The following is a 24,804-nucleotide window of genomic DNA, read 5'->3' as shown; positions in this document are numbered from 1 at the left end:
GAAGATAAAGTCTTTTTTATGTGATAAAATACAAACATGGCTTATTTTAATTGGCAAGCGCACTGAGACCTCTCAGAAAAGCACCCCACGGAAACGTCTGCATTTTATTTCCCAGAACCACAAAGGGAGAAAAAGTATTTCCTCTCTCATAACTTGGATGTTTTCAATTTGTACGAATGTTGATATATGTTATACTTCGTTAATTTGCTTCTAGGAACTATATATAAAAAATGTCACCCACAGTATAATAATTCAATAAAAGGCTACTGTGCTATATAAGTTTTTAATTTTGTGTGTGTGTGTGTGTGTGTGTGTACATATATATATATGTATAGCTTGAGAAAGACCGCAACAAGCGGGTGAAACGTCGTTGCTACCTGACACTGGGTGAATAAACCGCACGTGTTCTTTTGAAATCCATGGTGTGCTGCTGGCTTTTTTCCATTGTACCTAATTGGACCGCGGTGCTGGTCCACGCTGGCCTGGTTTTGCACCAGATCAAGAAAGTGTGCTGCATCTTCAGCTTTCCAAGTATATATATATATATATATACTGTATACACACAGACACAGCGTACAAAGCCTCCAGGAAAAGAACATTTTGGTGACTAAAATATATATACTTAAAATAAGAAACCTATATAGTGCAGTAGTCTTGTAATGAATTAAGTTTGCCATAAAATGTATCACATTGATGACTTTGATTTGGCTATTTCTGTATCTTCCATTTGTATGGGCCGCCAATTCTCATTAAGAAGTGGGTGGGCTAGGGATTGGGGATGATGCCACTAGGCTGTTCACCAATAGTCAGACATTTATGGTACGTCAAAAAAATTGCCATAAATGTTAAAGGGGTTTTCGGGGATTTTGATATTAATGTTCTATCCTCGGGATATGTAATCAGTATCAGATCGGCGTGGATCCAACTCCTGGCACCCCCACAGATCAGCTGTTTGAAGAGACCGGTGAGTGTTGAGGCCTCCTTGCAGCTAACCAAGCACAACGCCGTCCATTGTATAGTGGCTAGGCTAGGTATTGCTCAGGCCCATCCACTTGAGTCGAACCCCATTCGAGTGTTGATAACCTAATCCCCTTAAAGGTGTTGTTCTAGTTATATAAAAACTCTGGCAGCCCCTTTTCTACCTTACTGCACCTAGACCACGTGACTGATGAGGTGCTCACCAAGTAATGCAGTTTTTTTCAAACAGCTGATTGGGGGGGAGCCAGGAGTCAGACCCCATTCGATCTAAAATTAATTACCTAATCCCTTTTAAAGGTGTTGTCTGAGTTATATAAAAACTATGGCAGCCCCTTTTCTCCATTGCTTCTTCCAGCACTTCTTACCTGACGCTGATGTCATCTTCATTGATGCAACAGTGATCTCCATTCACATAGATAACTGCAGTTTCTGGCCTCAGCAGAACATGAGATGTCACTGTTAAGGCCGGTGATTGGCTGTGTGCACATAGCATCACAGGAAGACAAACAGTAGTGAGGAGAATCAGAGCACATAGCTGTAAGCGGCAGGGGAGAAAAGAGGTAACTATTGCTTCTGTTGTTATTTTAGACCAAGTTTTTTCTTCAACTTGGAAACCCCTTTTAATTGTAGGAAGAATCTCCATTATTAAAGGAGTTTGGCCGGGATTGATTTTTTTTGCCATATGTTCCCATGATACAGGGGAAATTAGTTAAATATTGGAGGGGGCATGCTGGAATGTCTACTTGCGGCTGTGACAGAATTTTTGATAAGAACTAATCAGTGGTGTAACTGCAACTGAATGGGCCCCACAGCAAATTTTATAATGCCCTACCCAGCAACCCCCACTCCTATGGCTAGCCAAGATTGAGCTCTTAGACAAAGTCAGTTTCCTACAGTGTCACTGTATATAATGTCATTGTTTAATACTGCTGAGTGGGCCCTGACAATAAAATCTTTTAGTCCTCCTCCTGAGGGGGCCCCTTATGGGTCTGGGCCCCAAAGCAGCCGCTTCCCCTGCTTCCATTATAGCTACTCCCTTGGAACCAATTCTGAGGTCACATATGGAAAATAAAAATCAATCCCAGCCAACTCCTTTAACATCTCTGCTCTGCACTTTCGTTATCATGTGGTATAAGCAGGCACAATGGGGTTGTAGGAAGAAGTAGATTCCATATTCATAGCTGGGCTGCCTACATTGAATTATTGAAACCTTGCCAATCTGAGCAGTCATGGTAACACGTGCTGAAAGCTTTTAGACTTGATAGATACGTTTAAGTATAACATGTGACAGTGATCCACCTCAAGAATTAATGTCAAAGTTATGACCAAAGTCAAATAAATGTCAACCTTATTAATTTACAAAGTAGAAAATTGAGTGTTAAAAATGGCAAGCGGCTGTAATCCGCTGCTGCTTAGGAATGTGGTTACAACAAAAATGGTTCTTAGCCTAGCCAGTGTTATAAGTCATAGAGTTCTGATCCTGGTGCCATGTGTTGGTCCATCACTCTGCTGACGCTGGTACACAACTTCATCTACCAACTTCAGAAATGCCACATGGAAGCGTTGGAGAGTAACTTGTGGTCCCCGAGCTATAAGTTGTGGAGCAGTAATCTACACAGAATACTATTTGATATTTGCAGCATAACTCAAAGATTACCTTTCTTCTATAAAGGATGGACTCTTCAAAAACTGTTTGAAGCGCAGTTCAAATGCCTGACCAATTGTATTGATCACCTCTTGAGCTTGGCTGTTTGGACATTCCAAAATGTGACAAGCTAGAAAAAATGTAACACAAATGGTTGTGAGAAATCTTAGTATCAGATGTATACTTCCGCATAGCTTTATACAGTATATCTAAAAATATGTCATAGGTACGTAATAAAAGACATGCTGTTTATAAAATAAAGTCTTCTAGCACATTGCCAGACACAGTGACCTCCATGACAGTGTCACTCACTGAGCCCCCTCCCCTAACACAGTGTCAGACACAGTAACCCCCATAAGAGTCTCATTCACAGAACCTCCTAACACAGAAGTAGCCACAAAGTCCCCCATAACACTGTCACAGAGTCCTCTAACATAATACCAGCCAAGGTGTCCCCATAAGATTTATCATTAGCTCAAGTCAAAATAATGGAATGAAAAGTTGACAACTTTTGCGCAATCGCTAAAACTGTGCAAAAATGTGCGACTTTTATTGGCTCTGCGCTATGCTCGCCAGTTTTCTGAAAGTGGGCATGTTTTCTTATGTAAATGAATCTCTAGACAGATTTACTATTGTTTACATTTTAAAAGTTGATAAATATTGCGCAATTTGACTCCAGTGAGGACCATGCTTATCTTATGCGACTTTTTAATAGAACATGCGACTTTTTCATAAAGACGTGCGACTTTTGTAAAGCCGCTTACTGAAGGATAAACTGCTACCGTCAAACCACATTTATCACAGTATTTAAGGACCGATCATAAATCTGACTGTAAAAGTGGAGTAAGATGTAAGTGTAATGATAAATCTGGCCCAACGACTCAATTGCTCTCATAGATTGAAATCCACAGTGATACCCCTAAAAAAACACTGACTTAGCTTTGCCCCTTTATGTATGTAGGCATATTGCCGAAAAAATTGGGAAAATATATTTTTTTCTCCTCATGTACATTTTGCATAGTAAATCTCTTCAACAGTGGCCCATATTTACTAATGTGTCTGCACAAAAACATCTGTCTAAAAAGTGGCACAATTTGGAGCACATACAGTTAGGTCCATATATATTTGGACAGAAACAACATTTGTCTAATTTTTGTTCTGTACATTACCACAAGGGATTTTGAACAAAACAGTTCAGATGCAGTTGAAGTTCAGACTTTCAGCTCTAATTCAGTGGGTTGAACAAAATGATTGCATCAAAATATGTGAGGAACGAAAGCATTTTTTTACCTCAATCCCTTCTTTTCAGGGGCTCAAAAGTAATTGGAAAAATGAAATAATTGTAAATAAAATGTTAATTTCTAATACTTGGCTAAAGACCCTTTGTTGGCAATGACTGCCTGAAGTCTTGAACTCATGGACATCACCAGACGCTGTGTTTCCTCCTTTTTAATGCTCGGCCAGGCCTTTACTGCAGCGGTTTTACAGTTGCTGTTTGTTTGTGGGCCTTTCTGTCTGCAGTTTAGTCTTTAGCAAGTGAAATGCTCTATTGGGTTCAGATCAGGGGACTGACTTGGCCATTCAAGAATATTCCACTTCTTTGCTTTAATAAACTGCTCGGTTGCTTTGGCTTTATGTTTTGGGTCATTGTCCATCTGTATTATGAGACGCCAACCAACCAGTTTGGCTGCATTTGGCTAGATTTGAGCACACAGTATGTGTCTGAAAACCCCAGAATTCATCTGGCTGCTTCTGTCCTGTGTCACATCATCAATAAACACTAGGGACCCAGTGCCACTGGCAGCCATGCATGCCCAAGCCATCACACTGCCTCCGCCATGTTTTACAGATGATGTGGTATGCTTTGGATCATGAGCTGTACCATGCCTTCGCCATACTTCCCCCAGCCCCCCCCCCCCCCCCCATCATTCTGGTAGAGGTTGATCTTGGTGTCATCTGTGCAAAGAATGTTCTTCCAGAAGTGTGCTGGTTTTTTAAGATGTTATTTTTTTTTATAGCAAACTCCAATCTGGCCTTTCTTATTCTTGAGGCTTATGAGTGGCTTGCGCTGTGCAGTGAACCCTCTGTATTTACTTTCATGCAGTCTTCTCTTCCGTTCAAGATGCATCAGGATGTCTTTAGTTCAGTCTTTTTGACTGATCAGGACAAAGATAAAACCGCAGCATGCTACGGTTTTATCTCCGGCCAAAAAACTGAAGACTTGCCTGAATGCCTTTTTTTCCATAGGAATGTATTAGTGCCGGATCCGGCATTCAAAATACCGGAATGCCGGAATCGTCCTTCCAGTCTGTGCATATGCAGACCGAAAAAAATGTGAAAAAAATAAATACCGGATCCGTTTTTTCGGATAACACAGGAAAGATGGATCCGGCATTTCAATACATTTGTAAGACGGATCAGGATCCTGATCAGTCTTACAAATGCCATCAGTTGGTATACGTTTTGCCGGATCCAGCAAGCAGATCCGTCGACGCAACTGCTTTCCGGATCACTCTGCCGCACGTGTGAAATAGCCTTAGTGTAATGGCATCTTTAGGATTAGGTAATCTGGTCCACTTATTTTATTCTTAAGGAAAAGTTTCTCATTTTGAATGTGTATATACTGTTACACCATTCACCATTAGATGGCAGTGTTTCCTAAGTTTGATAGCCAGTGTCTTAGGGTGCTGCCACCCATTCAGGCTTTAGATACAGGAGTGGATCATGAAAGGAGAGAAAGTATTAAGATAAAACTTTTTTTTATATCAACTACTGTTAGTGGTGTCCAAAAAAAAGTGTAAAACAAAACAAAACACCGGAACCTTTAGCCCTCTTTTACACAAGCGAGTTTTCCACGTGGGTTTTTTATATCAACTACTGTTAGTGGTGTCCAAAAAAAGTGTAAAACAAAACAAAACACTTGAACCTTTAGGCCTCTTTCACTTGAGTGAGTTTTCCACGTGGGTGCAATGGGTGTCACACATTGCACCCACGTGGAAAACTCGCTCATGTGAAATGCATAGCACCCGCACTGAATCCTGACCTTTTCACTTCAATGGGCCTGTGTACATAAGTGTTTTTTCATGCTTCAGTTCTGCGTTGTGAGAAAAACGCAGCATGTTCTATATTCTGCTTTTTCACGCAGCCCTGGCCCCATAGGAGTGAATGGGGCTTTAGTTAAAAAACGCATTGCATCCGCAAGCAAGTGCGGAAGCAATGCGTTTTTCACTGATAGTTGCTAAGAGATGTTGTTTGTAAACCTTCAGTTTTTTATCACACCTATGAAAAACGCATCAAAATGCATTGTACCAGCATGGAAACAACTGAACGCAATCGCAGACAAAACTGATTGAACTTGCTTGCAAAATGGTGCGAGTTTCACTAAACGCACCCTGAACGCATCCGGAGCCAATCCATCACACACGTGTGAAAGAGGCCTTAGGGAAGGTTAACATGGAGTTTTCTGGATGAGGTTTTGAGGCAGATTTTCCTGCAAGTTTTTCAGCCAAAGCCAGAAGTGGATTCTAATGGAATTGTAAATGGAAAGAAAGGACTTCTCCTACCTGCTGGATCCACTTATGGCTGAAAAATCTGCAGGCAAATCTGCCTGCTCCAAAGAACTATGTGAATCACAACAAAACTATTTGCATGGAGCAATTTATGTAATTCCTCTAGGAGAGAATACCTCCCTGCATGTGGAGTCCAGTGGAGCATGCATGCACCCCTACCAGAGACCCATTACGTCTCCATAAAAATGGAACCATAATTTGGCCATGTGCAGGGCTGGCTCCAGGTTCATGTAGACCCTTGGGCGATAAATCCCAGTGGGCCCCCTTGAGGCATTTTTGTACATTTACATGTCCCTCTGTGGCTCCCACACGGTATAATGACCACCAGTGGCCCCTATACAGTATAATGACCACTAGTGGCCCTTTACACAGAATAATGACCCCCCAATGCCCCCAAAAACAGTATAATGACCCCCAGTGGCCCCACACACAGTATAATGACCCCACAGTGGCCCTCCATTCAGAATATTAACCCCCAGTCGCCCCCAAATCAGAATAATGACCCGCAGTGGCCCCCACACTGGGGGTTATACTGTATGGAGGGGTCACTGGGGGTCATTATACTGTATGGTGGTCACTGGGGGTCATTATATTGAATGGGGGCTCTGGTGGTCATCATACTGAATGGAGGGACATTGGGGATCATTATACTAAATGGGGGGCACTGGGGATCATTATACTGTGTAAGGGGCCCTCACAGTGTAATGACCCCCCAGCAGCCCCCTCACATACCTATCATTGCTGGATCGCAGGGGAGCCGGCGGTCCTGTCATTCACTAACCACAGCTCCTTGCGCTCCTTCTCTTCTCAGGCCCACTGCAGCAGTGAGACACATGTCATGACGTCACTGCTGGGTCGGGAGAAGAGAAGGAGATGTGCAGTGATGTAGCTAAAACTGACTGGGCCCCACAGAAAATGTTAGTACGCCCCCGCTTGTATACAAATGTGCAGCACTCCACGTTTTTGTATCCTGCAGAGTCCATTAAAAAAAAATGCATATGTTAACGTATATGTTTTTTTACAATAGAACTGTATGGTGAACAGACGCCACTGTATGGCATTAGTCTAAGGCATCTGGTAACACAGACATTTTTGGTATTCATTAAATGGATGGCACAAATGGGATGTGAACCCAGCCTTAGTGTCAGAATAAGCACCAGGACACAGCGGAGCAGCGTGGCGGAGAGGGGAGGCCGCCATGTACTGACAGAGCGCTACCTGGTCCTGGTGGTCAGGGATGAGGACTGTGCTTCCCAAGGATCATTTTCTACTGGGAAATACAGGGCACAGTATAATACACTAGAATCTATATACTATGAAGATATTAGCCCTACCCCCTAACAATGCAATTAGGGGGTAATTTATTATATAGAAATACATCTATATTAGGTGTATTTCTGACACAGATTGTGGCGCAAAGGTCTTTAGCACCGCAATCTGTATCTTTTTCTCCTCTCATGCCAGGTCTAAAAAAGGCATAAGTTAAATCCACGGCACTCCAAAAGTTTTTTTGCAAGATAAATAATCTCATTCATATCAGATAGAAAAATCCTGAACGTTTCAGTCTGTGCGACCTTCTTCAGCGGGGTCTGAAGGCAGAAAGAATAGGCGTGCGCTGGATGTGACATCCAGCGCATGCCTATTCTTTCTGCCTTCAGACCCCGCTGAAGAAGGTCGCACAGACCGAAACGTTTGGGATTTTTCTATCTGATATGGCATAAATACTTACTATATGTAAATGAATTTGGACTGGATGTATATTAACAGCATTCTGTTTACTAAGAATTAAATGAGATTATTTATCTTGCAAAAAAACTTTTGGAGTGCCGTGGATTTAACTTATACTGTCTAAACCACTCTCACAGACACCCACACTGGATCCAAGGTGTGCAGAGTACATATTTATTCAAAGGTCTAAAAAAGGTGGCGTGGGCAGGGAAAGGGAAAACGTTATGGCCATACAGTTATTAGATACCACCTCTGTACAGTGACCGGATAACAATGCCATACAGTGACCGTATAAAAGGGTATAAGAGGCCACAGTACAGGGAATGACTAGGGGCACTGTACAGGGTGTGGTAAGAGGGCACAATGCAGGGTATAAGGGGGCACAGTACAGGGTGGGGGGCACAGTCACATGACCCTGTGATGTTAGAAGGTCCTGATGGTGAATGCGGTTCAGAAGCCACCATAATGAGAGGCAGAGGAGTGAGACAGGGGTCCGGGGCCCTGGATAGACAGGAGGGGTGAACACAGCAAGTATGTGGAAGGGGCTCTGAGGGGGATTCATACAAGAAGTAGTGGCAGGAGGTCTGTGCAGGGCATCAACAGAAGATAGGAGGGTGGAACAGGAGCTCTGAATACATGAGGGAGGAAAGGTAACAGAAGGGGATCCATGAGGATAGGATAGGATAGGGGGTGCAGGTGTCATGGAGACAGTAAAACAACTAAATAGCATGCAGCAGCTTGAAGAGTCCCCCCCTTATCCCACACAGAAGAAACGGTCACAGTGCAGACTCACTGACAAACTCTGCCTGTCTTAAGCTGGTAAGGTAACCTGTTGCTCTGCTGAATGGAGTGAAGAGGAGGTGTGTCTGAAGCTTTGCAGCAGCCGGCCTCATGTGACTCAGAGGGCCCACCAAAGGGGTACTACGTAAGTGAAATGACAGCAATGAGTGCTTCCATCTGTATTGATGGAAGTGCTAATAGCAGCTCAGTGGGCTCCCTCAGGTGCAGTGGGCCCCAGCATTTGCCTGGGTTTGCCGGGTGCTGATGCCGACCCTGGCCATGTGCATTAGCCCTGTGTCATTCTTACAGCTATAAAAAGGATGTTGCAGCTAGAAAACGAATGATTACAAACTGAAAGGACAAAGTTCCTTCTACATTACAGTTATCCAATTACATTCTGTTTATTCTTAGTCACCATAAAGTTTCCTCTGTTACCCAGCACTGCACAAGAGAATGCATTTATGAGGGCCCCTACTCCCAGAGGAAGACAATTAGCCTTAGCATGACTACAGCAAACATGGGGAGAACCTGCAAATTCAGATTTACAGATATACAAATATTTACTGTTTAAAAATGTATTTCTATAACTTTAAATATGAGCATCTATAAGATGATGCTCCTGCTGTATAGCTCCACACAGTGTAGCTATGAGGTGCTAAAATCGGCTTCTATAGTCCTGAGTAGGACAGCAAGTGACACTATAGAGCCCGGATTCTACATAAAATGTAACAAATCCAGTGAAACATGGTGGGTTGGGGGTCTCAGATTTAGCTTTTGTAAATAAGTTCAAGATCCACCTTCGGACAGTCTACATTCTGACAACTTGTACTACATCCAACAGATAATCGTGATCGTGATCCCTAAGGCTATGTCCTTCAGGAGAATTCTGATGTTTTTGACGGGAAGAATAGTTGTACATATAAGTCAATGAGGTCCATCAGTCAACACCGGTGAGACAGATTCAGCTATGTGTCATGGTTTCTGTCCTGGTTCTATCAACAGTCTCATTACCGTACTGTTATAAAGACAGAATCGGCTATGGGGGCACCTAACGTATCCTCAAAGCAGGTGCCAACAGAAATAAAAACAAGTGTGTACCAGGTCTTTTAGGTTACATGACCATTTTTACACCTCTCAATGCCACCTCTTTGAAACATAAGCAGACAGCATATTGTAGCAGATTGGGATCTTCATGGGTTATGCTGCAGTTGAGGAACCGTAGATATTTGGAGCTGAACAATAAAATAACTCTGTTATTCTCTTCTGTATCACTGTCACTGCTAAATCAGATTTCCTGTAAGATACTGGAGACTCTGTTCAGCTTCATTCTGACTCCTCCATGACTAATTCAGACCACAGAGAAATGTTCTGTATTCATCTCTGTTATCTGTCTAACAGTCTGGCAGCCATCAGGGTACATGCTATGGAATGCCACACAGCAACATCGTACCTCGTTAAGGCGCTTGAATAAGGCATTCAACTGCGGCTATCTGTAATCAAAAGAGGACCTGTCACTGCTGCCAACATGTCTCCTTTAGGGAATACTTTCATTTCTGATGTAATAACAATTCTCAGGCCACTTTATTTTTTTACTGGACTGCATTTTGCTGTTCTTCAGTTATTCGTACTAGAAATTTCGGAATACATTGCCCACTGGGTGTGCCTTGTCAAAGAGGTGTCTCAGCACTGATTGGAAAGAATAGAACACCCCCCCAACCGGAAAAACAGAGTTGTCAGATAAACCGACAACCAGGCTCTAGGCGAGAAGCAGGGGAAGGGTCACCTCCTAGCTAATCCCTGATATCTCTCCCTGCACTGCTCAGCCCACATTTAGACCTTGGTGGTAGGAATTATGTGTCCCCGTGCCTGGGCTAAAGCACCCTAGATTCCCTGAGATGGTGAGAAGGGGAAATAGGAGCAGCCTGCTCGCACAGAACCTGGATGGGAGAGATGACACAAACACAACCTAGACAGCAAATAACAAAAACTGAAACCACACTTATCTTTTCTGAGCTGGAACAGACAACCATGCTTGCTTGCTTCCAAGGCCAGACTGATTTCTATAACCCGCCCAGAGCACTGGAATTGAGAGCTATTTAAACTAATGACCCCACCCAGTGCACCTGATGGGAGGCGGATCCAGCACGACTCCAAAACACAACACTAAACACGTGCTGCTATTCTGGCCGACCTCCGCACATAGTCAGAGCAGGGCATGACACAATAACAGAGGAAGATCACAGCATGGAGTTCAAAGAAAAGATTATACAGAATTTTTATTTCATGAAGAACTCAAGTATTTACTAAAATAGACATGTCAGGAGGGCATAGAGTTTAGCATAATGTGTATTTATATATTAGTACAGTAGTTATATTTCCAGTTGATAACTGTTGCCTGAAAACTTGTTCAGCCGGTAGCTATGTATCCAAATCCTCCCATACATATGCATGCACCTAGAACCCGAGTTCAGTACAAAGGTTTTTTACAGTAGAAATGAATTTAAAAAGTTATTACCCGAAGTCTCATCGGAACCAATCCATTCTAATACTGTATTGAGCGCTCGCTCCGTACAGTATTCTAACAAAGTTTTTTGCGAATTGACTTTGGATGAAGCATCTGAAGTCGATTTGTTCATCCCTAATTTCAGCAACTGAAAAATTAATTCCATAGGTATTAATGGTGTTGATACTACAGCATTTGCAAGGAATTCTGCAAGCCCACTCAGATGAAAGGAACAGTTGCCGACATTTCTGCATCAAACCTGCATCAAAGTATAATGGGTATAATGTGATGGAAAAATTAATCCAGCCAGCAAAGGAGGTAATATTGATAATAACAATACATTAGTATGTGCCTTGTATTAATTTTGTCTACATGATAAATGCCATTTGCTGAAGTGACACAACCCCTTTAAGCCTTCTTCACATGGCAGCACTTTGGTCAGTATACTGTAACAGTATTTACAAGCCAGTTCTATTAATGGGTCCAAAACACAGAAGAGATACAAATCCTTCTCTCTGCATGCTCCACTAACACTCCATGTAGTCAGCATCAAGGCTTTTTTTGCACAGACAGTACAACAACATTTTGGTGACACATGTTTGTGTGGATCTAAGAGAATATGTATTAGTTACTATTACAGGAAACATGTACCGTATGTCATACCTCTTTGGTTTACGGGATCCTTAGCTACATATGCAACATAGTCAGTTGTCTCCTGAAAAAAAAAGTACATTTTTAATATCAAAAATCCATATACCACACAACTTTTAGGGTACATCCAAACGATGTGGATTTTCCACCATGGAATGTGGGTGGACAGTAGCAGCAAAGTAGATGAGATTTAAAGGGGTTCTATGGAGATTACATATTCATGACCTATCCACACCATAGGTCATTAATATGAGACTGGCGGGGGTCCGACTCCCAGCACCCCCACCGATTAGCTGTTTGAAGAGGCCATGGCACTCCTGAGAGTGCCGTAGCTTCCTTGCAACTTATGACTAAGCACAGTGCCGAACATTGTATAGCAGCTGTGCTTGGTATTGTAACTCAGCTCCATTCACTTGAATGGGACTGAGCTTCACCTAGGCCACGTGACTGATGAACGTGACATTACATGGCCTAGGAAGAGGCCTAAGCACTCATGGAGCACCGCAGCCTCTTCATACAACTGATCGTCAGGTTCCCGGGAATCAGACCCCCGCAGATGTCATATTGATGACCTATCCTAAAGATAGGTCATCAATATGTAACTACCATAGAAATGCTTTAAGGAAATCCGAAGCAGATCAATTAATGCTGTGGTTTTCCACTATAGATTTCACCTTTTTCAATACATAGGCAAATACACAGCATCTGCATAGAACAGTGGAGTTTTCAATTGCTTTTTACTTCCTATGTGGATCCTTAAATGGTCATTATACCTAAAGTACAGAGAATATAACAAAGAGTTGCTAATGTCTTTAAAGGGATTCTCCAGGAATTAAGAAAACAAAAATACTTAAATATTACTTCATTATAAATATATTACCAAATACCTTTCATTGGTTATAATGGCCGGGGAGCAATCATTAGGAAAAATAAAATGGCAGCTATCCTACTAATCCACACAAAACTTGTCCTAATTACACAGGAGGACAAATTAAAGAGCTGCTCCATCTTCCTCTCTTACTTGTCAGGGATTATGATCCTGAATATAGTTTAATATGATCTTCAGATAAATCTCTGTAGGAATTTAGTTCATTGGGAGACATGAAGTACAGAGGGGATAATGGGGGTGTAGATAATGAGCAGCAGCACTTGTATGCAGTCTCCATTACCACAGCCCCACATTACCTGTCCTGTCCATCCTCTCTATACTCCATGTCTCCTCATGAACTCCATTCCTACAGAGATTCAGCTGAAGATCTTATCATCTGTATTCAGGATCATAATTCCTGACAAGTAGAGCAGAGAGGAGGATGAGGCAGCTCTACCGCAGCGTTGTTAAGTAACTTGTCCCGCTATGTGATTACGACAGGTTTTGTGTGTGCTAATAGGACGGCGGACATTTTATTTCTCTTAAATGCTTGCACCCTAGACAAAATGAACAATTATAGCTAATAAAATGTATTTGGGAATATAGTTATACTAAAGTAATATTTAAGTATTTTCATTTTCTTAATTCCCGAAGAATCCCTTTAACTCATATGTATAGTATTAGGAAGTTTTGAGACCCAGAGATAGTCATAAGAAAAAACAAAGTACACCATCTTTGAATTCTATGGTTTTACATATCAGGACGTAATAAAAAAAAATCTGATCTTTAGAAGGTCTTAAGATTAGGTAAAGACAATCTCACAACAGATTCCACGGTATCATTATTTAACAAAACTAGGCTAAAATGCAGCGACAGGATCTGGGCACCTTACAGTCATTGAGTCAACCATGAACTCCTCTGCATAGCAAAGTATTCTAGAGTCAAATGTGAGGCCATCCATCCAACAGCCAAAACTTGGCAGAAATTGGGTGAAGTAACAGGACAATGATCTCAAGCACACCAACAGAAGAAGTGTTGCAATGGCCCAGTCAGAGTCCAGACCTCAACTCAATTAAAGTGCTGCAGTGAGACCTTAAGACAGCTGTGCATAAATGAATGTGCACAAACCTCAATTAAAGAAAGCATCGTTGCAAAGGAGAGTGAGCCATAATTCCTACAGAATGATGTAAGAGACTGATAACTACATATAGAAAACTATCACTTCAAGTTATTTCTGCTAAAGCTGTTTTTACAAGCTATCGATTCATGGGATGTACTTAGTTTTTCATCATACCATTTTGGCTTCATTTTTGTAGAATAAATAATGAAATGGTGAAGTATCGTGTGTGTTGTTGTTCATCTGAGGTTGTAGTTACAGTACTTTCAAGAAAGGACCAGATCATTTTATTACATCCCAATAAGTACTGTAGAACCATAGAATTCAAAGCAGGTGTATGCTGTATTTTTCTCAGGACTGTATATAATAATAAAGTAGGGCTCATTGGACAGACAGTATTTCTGGATATTATATTAGTATTCCCATTGAAGAGCATTACAATCAGCCTTTGCCAAGCTCAAAATGATTTCTTACAACAGGTAACAATAGAGTATGTTTATAACCTAGCAAATAGTGATTAGATAAGTTTTATGTGTTTTTCATCTAAATAAGTGACAGCTATAACATGGAGGGTAAAAATACTGGTGTGTGAAATATTACCAGTTAGTTCATAGCAAAAAAGGGTAGAAATATACAGGCCATTTTTCTGGCAGTTTTAAAGCACTTTTTTTTTTTAGGCAAACCAGAAGTGCATCCAACATGATGGAGAAATATAAGTCATTCCTTTATATTTCCCATTACTTATGAATAGACTTGTGGCTTTGGCATAAGAACCTGCATCAAAAGCAGCACCAAAAACTATATGTGTGATTGCAGCCTAAAAATGCCTTCTCATAGAAGCTGCATCCAAGTAATGCAGTATTTTTGTGTAATATGATAAAGGAGATGCAACATTATTATCATTACAGTATAATAGTATCATTTATTGTATAGGGATATAAGAAAACTGTAAAAACAGCCTAAAGCTACTTTCACATCCCTGGTAACCTGATCAGGCAGAAAACAGCCTTCTGGAGTTCACCAGAACCGCCCATTCACCGCCAGAACAGCCTGCTGGATCTGGTTACCGGGGATGTGAACTTAGAAGCCTTGGCAGTTAAAATTTGTTATTGTGGAATACTTAGGATACATTAAACCTATAGCAGTAATAGTAGAAATGGCGATGATTATTTAAGTTGTTTTAAAATGGAAAAAAAAAATATTGTAGCACTTACTGGATCTCCGCCAGAAGCGAATGATATTGACTGCATGTGGTGGTTTGCAACTACCTAGGAAATAAATGGACACACAGAAGGTTAAAAACTATAGTCATACGCCTTGTATTTACTGTGAAAAATAAGAGAAAAGCAGCTCTCACCTGCTCCCTGCTATGCAGAGCACGGACAACAGCCCCTGGGCTTAGCTGTTCCAACGATAATCCAAAAAACGTTAGAAATCCAGCTCAAAGCAAAAACAAGGGAATCTTTATTTCAGCGGTTAAAAACTTCCAGTACAGGATATTATGTTACGCGTTTCCGACCTCTTTTAATTCGGGTCCTTCATCATGACATACTAAACACTCAAATGGATGCACTATATGTGCTCACCCGCCGCCTGGCCCTAAAATTAGAGGATCATGTGATCGGGGCACACAGAGCGCAATCAAAGAACACACATGCACAACACTTACAAAAATTCATACTACAGCTCCAAATAATTACCAAAGACAATAGCTCTATTAGTATTGTAATATTAAATCATGCCTGTTGTTGAGGCCAGTCGGATGACAAGTAGCTAGCTGAAACATCCAGTATGCCTCCCTATTCAATAATTTTCTCCCCCTTTCCCACTCCAGAATGCGTGCCACCATGTTTGTTACACAGTATAGTGAAGAATATGATAAAATATGCATAATTGTTAAAAAACATTTACCGGTGCTAAGCTATGACAACCAATGGTCTGATGTGGTCGCAAATGTTTTATATATGTGCACGTGTGTTCTTTGATTGCGCTCTGTGTGCCCCGATCATGTGATCCTCTAATTTTAGGGCCAGGTGGCGAGTGAGCACATATAGTGCATCCATTTGAGTGTTCAGGATGTCATGATGAAGGTCCCGAATTAAAAGAGGTCTGAAACGTGTAACATAATATCCTCTACTGGAAGTTTTTATCCGCTGAAATAAATATTCTCCTGTTTCTGCTTTGAGCTGGATTTCTAAAGTTGTTGGGATTAGCCTTGTATTTACTATAGCACACATACAGCTATGTTCACATCACAGCTTCTGTCGCTTTGCTCTATTATAGAATTTCATATCAAATGCTGGAAACTAATGGCACCTGACGGGCCCTATTAACAGTGCAAAAGCCTGTTGAGTTTCAATTAAGGAGCCATTATTTTATCAGACAAAATAGCCAAGCATACCGTACTGTTCTGTCCAGCATTTTGAACAGAATCTGCAAGGCCCTATGCAGATGCGAACACAGCCTAAAACACAAGCCGACATTTACAACAGTCTGGGGCTGGCACCAGGGGTGGACAGGTCATAGACTCTATGGAGAAACTTCCCAGTGGGCCAATGCCCAGGGGCCACCCTAAGCCCTCCTCTCACCCAGCCAGTGGCTGTTTATGGGGATGTATTTTGTGCTGCTGGGGCAGTATTTTGTGATGCACTGTGGTATTTGCTCTGTTGAGGGGGTATAATGTGCTGCAATATGGTATTGCTTGCCCCGTCTACTTGTGTTGGCCCTGCCCTGCCTTCTGTCAATTTGGGCCCAACTACAAAATGGGGCTACTTTTAGTTTTTTTCCAGGGCCACCTTAAGTTCCCAGTCTGTCTTTGGCCGGCACTATCTTGCTTTGTTTCTCATATTGTTTAACTATTCTGTATCTTGAGTCTTAAATCAAATGAAATCACAACAGAAATATTATAATATGGCTAAACATACAACTACTGTTTGTAGACCTAATCCTAGGATGTCAGACCTGCTCCTAAGATTCCCAGTTTTAAGCAGGCTTTAAAAATTCACTTAAAGGGTAACTGTCATATTTTTTTATTTGCTAGTTTATTAGAGCTAGGCATGTATACCTGAGTTAGTCTGTCAATGATTGCCAAAAGATCTGTAATTGCCTTATAATAGCAGCTTTCATTAATGACCTCTGTCCCTTTCCACTGCCCCCTTAAAAGACCCTTGCTAGGGCTTGTCTGTCTTCCTGTTAGTATAAGCAGAAGACAGAGGGGCGGTCCTTCACACTGCACGGCTGTATTAGGCTTCAGAGTGAGGAGGCGTGTCTCTCAGTAATCCAATCTGATTGGCTGGCAGGGAGCTGCTGGCTACAGCAAGTGTGTATGGGAAGTGAGGGAAAGCAGTTTTGGCCTCAGAGAAGGTCCTCATATTGTAAATGTTTAAACAGCCATAACTAAGGGAAAAACTCAAGGAAAATAGTGGTATGTGAAGAAACTAAAGATTGATTTATGCATAATGCTGCTGCAGCAGTAACATATGCAAAAAAATTTATTTATTTTTTTTGTTTATGAAAGCATGACAGTTACCCTTCATCAAAGCTTATAGAGGACTTTTTACCTCTCCAGACATGACTATTTTAATAACTTCATGTATTCCCATGTAATAACAATTCTGGAGCATCTGTTCTTATCACTCAATGTTGTGCCATAACTTCTAGTAGAAATAATAAAGGAACAGCACAACATAGAGCCATAAGAATAGATGCTCCAGAATTGATATTGCATGAAGTATGCATGTAGCTCTTAAAAAAACAGGCATGTCAGGACAGGCGACAGTTCCTCTTCACATAACAGTTTTACAGTAGGTCCATGAAATATCTTCACTTCAACCTGTGCTTCTATTGACATATTGCTCTGCACTTCATATGCAGGACTGGCTCTCATGCAGCTTTGTTAAAGGGGTTGTTTCATCTCAGACAATGGGGGCATATCACTAGGATATGTCCTCATTGTTTTATAGGTGGGGGTTCTATATCAGGAACGGAGCCCCGGAAAATGGTGGGTGAAGGACTCCAGTCTGGCCACCACCAATCGTGCTCCCCATAGAAGTGAATGGGAGCGCATGGTGCATGACCGGCCACCACTCCGATTAACTTCTATGAGCCCGATGGAAATAGCCAAGCCAGTGCTCGTCTATTTTTGGAAGCCCGATAGAAAGTAAATAGAGGGTGAGTGCACATGCGCAGTCCAGCCTCCACAACTTTCAGGCCTCTATTATCGATATAGGTACGGATTTTTTAGGGGTCTGGGATCCTCACTTATAAGACAATGGGGGCATATCCTAGTGAGTAATTCATGAAGAGTACACCTTCCTCCTAATCCATGAAGAGTACATCTTCCTCATAATCCATGAAAAGTACACCTTCCTCATAATCCATGAAGAGCACACCTTCCTTATAATCCAGGAAGAGTACACCTTCCTCAATCCATGAAGAACACATCTTCCTCCTATTCCATGAAGAGTACAACTTCCTCATAATCCAAGAAGAGCACACTTTTCTCATAAACCATAAAGAGTACACCTGCCTCATAATCCATAAAGAGTACACCTTCCCCATAATTCATGAAGAGTAAACCTTCCTCATAATTCATGAAGAGTACACCTTCCTCATAATCCATGAAGAGTACACCTTCCTCATATATTCCATGAAGAGAAAACTTTCCCTATAATCCATGAAGAGTTCACCTTCCTCATAATCCATGAAGAGTACAACTTCCACATAATCTGTAAAGAGTCCACTTTCCTCATAATCCATGAACAGTACACCTTCCTCATAATCTATGAGGAGCTATGACTGGAGAAGTAGGAGTCGCTTATGCAGGAGCATGATGGCTGATGATGACTATGACACTGATCATGGCCCGGCCATGATAACCAATCAGCTCAGTGGGGGGCGGAGCCGAAAATAACTGGGTCCTAGGGTACGCATGGCCATGTCCATATATAGTGCTAGCATCTACTTTACTAAGTGCATTATTATCTTTTTTCTGTGGTTTTCTTCAATAATATGGCCAGGGACATCCGCACATTTGTATCATATCGTGCAGGATGTTTTTATCTTAGTTTTTTCAGTGATTTTTTTTTTGTCTATGTAGTATTTGCTTGAGGGAGTGGCACCTTCAAGTGTGAATGCGCACCTATTATCTTGGGAGTAGCATTCCTCTGCACTTTTGCCCCCCTCCCCTATCCAATAGAGCGCCTTAATTAGGTGGTACATATGGCTGTGCTTGCTCCTCCTCCCATTGGTTGCTTGATGCACATGGAGGTTACTAGGAGCAGCACACCATATGTGCGGCATCTGCGCTCCTGAACATAGAAGCCCAACGGCTTAGGTAGGTTTAGCGTAGGACCCGTCTGACCTGAGACCACCTTGGCGTTCGGTAGGCGGGCTTAGATGTGTTTTGATCAAAATATATTGACTAAGTGTCTCAGATATTATCATATCAGAGTGAGGACTTTGTCCATATACAGTGCTTGCATCTACTTTACTAAGTGCATTATTATCTTTTTTCTGTGGTTTTCTTCAAGTTTTATGCTTTTCTTGCTTACATACTGACAGGCATATTGGTACTTTCAAGCATTCTGATGATTACCAGATGATCCTCTGGTGCTCTGATACAATAATGTGCCCCAAAGATCCAGGAAAAAAAATCACATTTGGCTGCCTTTTCAGCCAATCACTTGCCACTAGGATTTATTTATTTGATTCAAAACCTATTAAATGTTATTGTTGATATAGGGGTTGGGCATCAAGAATAACTTCCTGTGGTGTGCCCAAGGAACCCCAGTCTGACACTGTCTCTTAATATTAGCAGAATATCTTCCTGGGGTAGTGGATGTTTGGTTGCGGTTCAGTGTGAGTGCAGGGACGATTTAATAGTCTCTAAGTAGCAATACGTTTATCGAAGATTATGCCCACCCCCTTTACCAAAAGCAAGACCCGACCCTGCCTACCCTATTCTATGGTCCCAGTAATAGTGAGACTGGCAGGACTTATCTGTCTTATCAGCACTACTATAGAGATGAAGACTTGCATCCTATTTAGAAATTAGACTTGACACCAAAAGTATTCCTCTATAAAAGTTGGTTTACACAAGCTGACATTCTGGGCAATTATTGAGAACTGTTCCTAGGAATGCTCATTCCCAGTAATTGCCCTGTATAATGATCAAACTCACTTCCAACTTCTTTTCCATGAATTATAGTGCATATGTCATGTAATCTCAGTGGTCCATTACCTCTGTATTTTCACTACATGGGTATGTACCCAGATGTCAGATTTGTCAGGGAAATTTCGGAAACATTCACATACATCTGAATGGGGTTTGTAAAAATCAGTTGAATGGAGCAAATTTCCAGTTTCCTAAATTTCTGCAACACATTCTATATAACTACACTCTATTTCATTTTATTTAGTTTATTTGCAGAATCTTCCACACATACCTGCTGGGTGTCTATATTTGTCAGCATAAGGCTGTTGGTGGAGATGGTCAACTTGATGTTAATCCCAGAAAACTGAAGGTTGCTCTTCCCTAATATGGAGGAAAGGAATTTCACAGGAGGCTGAAAATAGGCAAGGAAACATATGCATTTTATATTTGTGCCATCAGAAAGACCGATATAACACTATATAAGCCCTAGATTTTGTAGAGCACAGATTCAGCTTATCTTTCATAATCAAAACCCACACATTAAAAATATACTATAAATATGTCATAGATGATTTTTAGGGATCAGAATCAGGGAGGTGCAATCCTGACTGCTAGATGGGTACAGCAACAGCACATGTTGCCTAAAGGGATTGTTAGCTTTTGATCATTCCTTTTTGTTAGAAGGATCCCCTGAAAATAAACTAATTATAGGGTGTCTTGTTGATGGGACCACTGTCAATCTGTAGTTTATGGCCAAAGGCTAAATTAAGCGCTACCTTCTGCCCCTTGAAATCCATTTCCTGTCCATGTAATTGTGAGGCCTCATGCACACGACGTTTTTCTCGGCCTCCGTTCCGTTTTTTTTTTTTTTGCAATTTCATGAGGCCTTAGATGCATACCTCCCAACCATCCTGGACCTGGCGGCTGTCCCACAGCTCGGGGAGGGCTGCAGCATGTTCCGTTTTCAACTGTATCTGCTTCCAGAGGAATGGAAAGCTGAAACAGGGAGCCATCAACTCCTTGCACCACCATTCGCATGGCCTGTTTGCTCCCCAGCATGTGCAATGCAGTGATGTCATTGCGCCTGCTAAGGGAGCATAGCTTCTGTGTGGTGGCACTAAGGGGGCATAACTACTGTGTGGAGGCACTTAGAGGGCATTACTACTGTGAGGGGCACTAAGTGAGCATTCTAGGGGCAGTAGGGGGGGACATAACTTTATTGTGGAGTCACTAAAGGAGAATTGCTACAGTTAAGGGAGCATTCTACTTAGAAGGGGGCGCTAAGGGCAAATGAATACTGTTTAGGTACAAAGGGGACTGGGTGGGATTATGTGTGTATAGGCATTAAGATAGAGGTGTGGCCTAATGTAAAAAAAAATGCAACTGCTGCTGTTGTCCCTCCATGGGCTTCTCAGAAGATGGGAGTTATGGTTAGATGTGCTTGACTTTCTCTTTGTAGCTATACTATCCAAATAACGGACTTCCCTCCATCGATTCAGAATTCCTTCATAGGGTAATTGACAAGTTAATTGACATAGTGTTTAGACGCTGCTCATCTGCATTTCCAGAGCATCTCCTACCAATGGTCCGTGAAAAACCACTGACAGGAAACGGATGCCATCTGTGTTGTGTCAGTGGGTTTTCACTGACCCATAGGCTTCAATAGGCGTGTTTGGTCTGTATCACAGACCAAAGTGGTGCATGCTCCCATGGTTTTTGTAATGACACACGGCCAGTGGAAATCCACTGATGTGTGAACAAACACATTAAAATCGCTGGGTATGTGTGCCGTCCATGGAGAACCCAGACAGCACACATCCGTGATTCATTGAAGTGTGAATGAGGCCTAAGGGAACCTTTGCTGACATTAATCTCTCCCTCGCCCAGATCACTTACTAGCTTTTGTGCCTTACATAAATGTCTCAGCCACTAATGTGATTATTTTAGAATTTGTACCCACCTTTCTTGATTACGCATTACTTACATAATGAGCATGTACTGTGGAGAATTTTAGGATTATCTCCTGCATTCTGTATTATTTGGTGATTGCCTTCATTATGGAACCAGACAAAGCCTTTGTGCAGTAAATTATATGCCAGTTTGCTAATTGAAAGACTGCGCCAGTCCCTAAAGATTCCTCCCTTGCTCTGGTCATGCAGAGGATAACTTTACTAAAACCACTGCAAACAAAGAAGCCTTAGATAACTGTCCAGAGGTCACATGTATGAGATATTATGTTTAACGTCTTGCTGGGAAATGTACAGACTTATAAATTGACCTCTGTAGACCTTGTTCTTAGTAAAATGGCAGCATTAGAACTATTTTATTTATTTATTTCTAATAGGCTCATTATCACAGAAAGACAAGGTTTCTCCCTGGATATTCTAGCAAAGCTTAAAGAGGACCTTTCACCGCTCCTGACATGTCTCTTTTAATAGCTTCATGCATTCCCCACGTACTAACAATTCTGGAGCCTCTATTCTTATGGCTGTATGTTGTGCCATTCCTCTATTATTTCTACTAGAAGTTATGAATAACTGCTAGCAGTCTGCAGTAAGGGTACAGAGGGGAGGCAACAAGTTGGGGGGGGGGGGGTGTACCTGCAAAGTCTGAAAATGTCAGCGCTGATTGGATAGAGTGAGTCTGTGCAGGTACACCCCCCAACTGGTTACCACCCTCTGTACCCTTACTGCAGACTGCTACCAATTCATTCATAATTTCTAGTGCAAATAATAAAGGAATGACACAACATACAGCCATAAGAATAGATGCTCCAGAATTGTTAGTACATGAAGCTATTAAAACAGACATATTAGGAGTGGTGACATGTCCTCTTTAATTAAATAGGTTTTCCTGATCCAGGAGGAAATTGCAATAAAGAATAGATGATCACTTACCTAGCAGATTCCAGCTAGGCACTGTTTACCCGGCTGCAGCAGGGATGTCACAACAGGTGACGGCTGCAGCCAATCATTGGCCTCAGTGTTGAACCACAAAACATGTCATGTGTTGTCCAGTTTCTTTCTGAAACCCGGCAACCACTTTAGGCGGTCAGCACCAAATAATAGTAAAATGCTTATTTGTAGGACTGTACATACTACCATTGCTACTGTAATTCTGGGTAAAAACTCTAAGGTAAGGACAGACTGATTGAGCTGCAGCCATATGTGGCAGGCCTTGCCTACCGATTTTCTATGCGGCCATTGGCTGAAGTGTGTCCATTGGCACTGCAGCCGTTCAATTTGCCCTTACCCTCAAGATGTTATGCCTTTCTAAGGTATAACATTGTCTAAATACAGTCTTTTCTGAACATGTGCAACATTTTAGTCAAAGTACAGCGCCTTAGTACAAGTTTTTGCATCTGGGCCATCAGTAATATGTAACACGCATTACTCAAACAAATGATAGTTTTTACACCATTATGAAATATTAATAATGTGTCCTGCTGAGTTCTTTGACTGCACACTCGGTACTAACCATGCATTTTACTTTGCCTGCCATTTGTAACCATTTATTTAACAATTTATCTCATATTATATTACAGAGACACATACAACATATCACAGTAAGTTACAGATGTGGTAAAATAAAGCTTTTGACAAACTTTTAATTACCCTTCGTTTCTTGGCAGCTCCTTTTGCACAAGGGACAGCTTCACAGAGTCGGCTTATTGCTTCCCTGTAGATAGTTATAGACAATATACGTTAGATCCCTGAGATGTCTTACAAAATAATGTCTGTTAATAACATTTACCATTAGCTTTTGCATGGTTGCTAAAGATGACTGTGATGGGGATCACTTGCTACTAGAGTTTTTCACTCTTTGGAGCTGTTTCACAAATAGTTTTACTTTTTAGAATTAGTGACTTTTAAAAATACCTTTATTAGTGATCATGTGGGTATAGGTATGTATATACCGACAGAGTGTGCTACAATTTCACAAGAATTTATATATAAATATTTCTTATGACCGGGGAGTAGTAACCCCTACACAAAACATTTAGTGATACGATACATCAGTAGGTTTAGGAAGTTCGAGGATCCAGTCAACAAAATCAAAATAATAAATAATAATGAGACAGGGTCTGAGGAAAAGGGCATGGCAGACACAATGCTTACCCTACAGGGCCCTCAAAAACTGCTCAGCCCAGGGTGACCCCCTGATGGTGGGGGTTCCCTGTCCCCGAACCTAAGACTAAACAAATCCCTAGGTTGACCCTAGCCAGGGAAAGATATAAAATAAACGATAGCTATAATCACGATAAATCGGGAATGGAGGGTGGTTTAGTATAAATAGGATCACCACCTGCCCCTTCCGAAAAATTAGAAATAGAGATGAAATTCACAATTAGGTTATCAGAGTGAGAAAGGGTTCCAGATAATACAGAGATCACCATTCCACTCGTCAGTACAATACGCACGTTTTTAAAAATATACACATCTTAATACATATACCACGACGCGTTTCGCCTGTATACAATCAGGCTCATCAGGGGGTAGGTAGAAAAACGGACAGAGTCCAATTAAGATGTAGATGTGATTAGTGATAAATAGATGGTAAAATGAAGCGATACTTAGCTACCGATGTTCAATAGGGAAGGCGTAGATAGGACATTACCAGAGGGCATGATAGTTACAGCCATAAGGGATATACCTAGAAGGATGTAAATATAGGTATAAGGAGGACGCTTAGATCAAGAATCACCACAGCTCTAGGTAAAAACAATTGTAAAAACATTTAGATAACCTATAAGAACTTACATGGTAATGGTGCTTGGCAAAGTCTCCCCCAGTAGCCTATTTTGGGCCCAG

At 41.5% G+C, this 24,804-nt stretch overlaps 1 protein-coding gene across 1 annotated transcript in view; it reads right to left on the bottom strand.

The window, feature by feature from the left end:
- Positions 1-24,804, bottom strand: part of SHC4 (SHC adaptor protein 4) — a 103,523-nt gene that overhangs the window by 31,588 nt on the left and 47,131 nt on the right. The window contains exons 3-7 of the mRNA XM_044279623.1: positions 23,608-23,671; positions 20,286-20,405; positions 15,054-15,107; positions 11,867-11,918; positions 2,636-2,753 (exon numbers count right to left, since the gene is read on the bottom strand). Coding sequence (XP_044135558.1) covers positions 2,636-2,753; positions 11,867-11,918; positions 15,054-15,107; positions 20,286-20,405; positions 23,608-23,671 — 408 coding nt within the window. The remainder of the gene's footprint in view (positions 1-2,635; positions 2,754-11,866; positions 11,919-15,053; positions 15,108-20,285; positions 20,406-23,607; positions 23,672-24,804) is intronic.

Source organism: Bufo gargarizans, chromosome 2 (genome assembly GCF_014858855.1).
Source record: "Bufo gargarizans isolate SCDJY-AF-19 chromosome 2, ASM1485885v1, whole genome shotgun sequence".
NCBI lineage: Eukaryota > Metazoa > Chordata > Amphibia > Anura > Bufonidae > Bufo > Bufo gargarizans.
The sequence above is the reverse complement of the archived record's forward strand: the minus strand, read 5'-3'. Positions and strand labels throughout refer to the sequence as shown.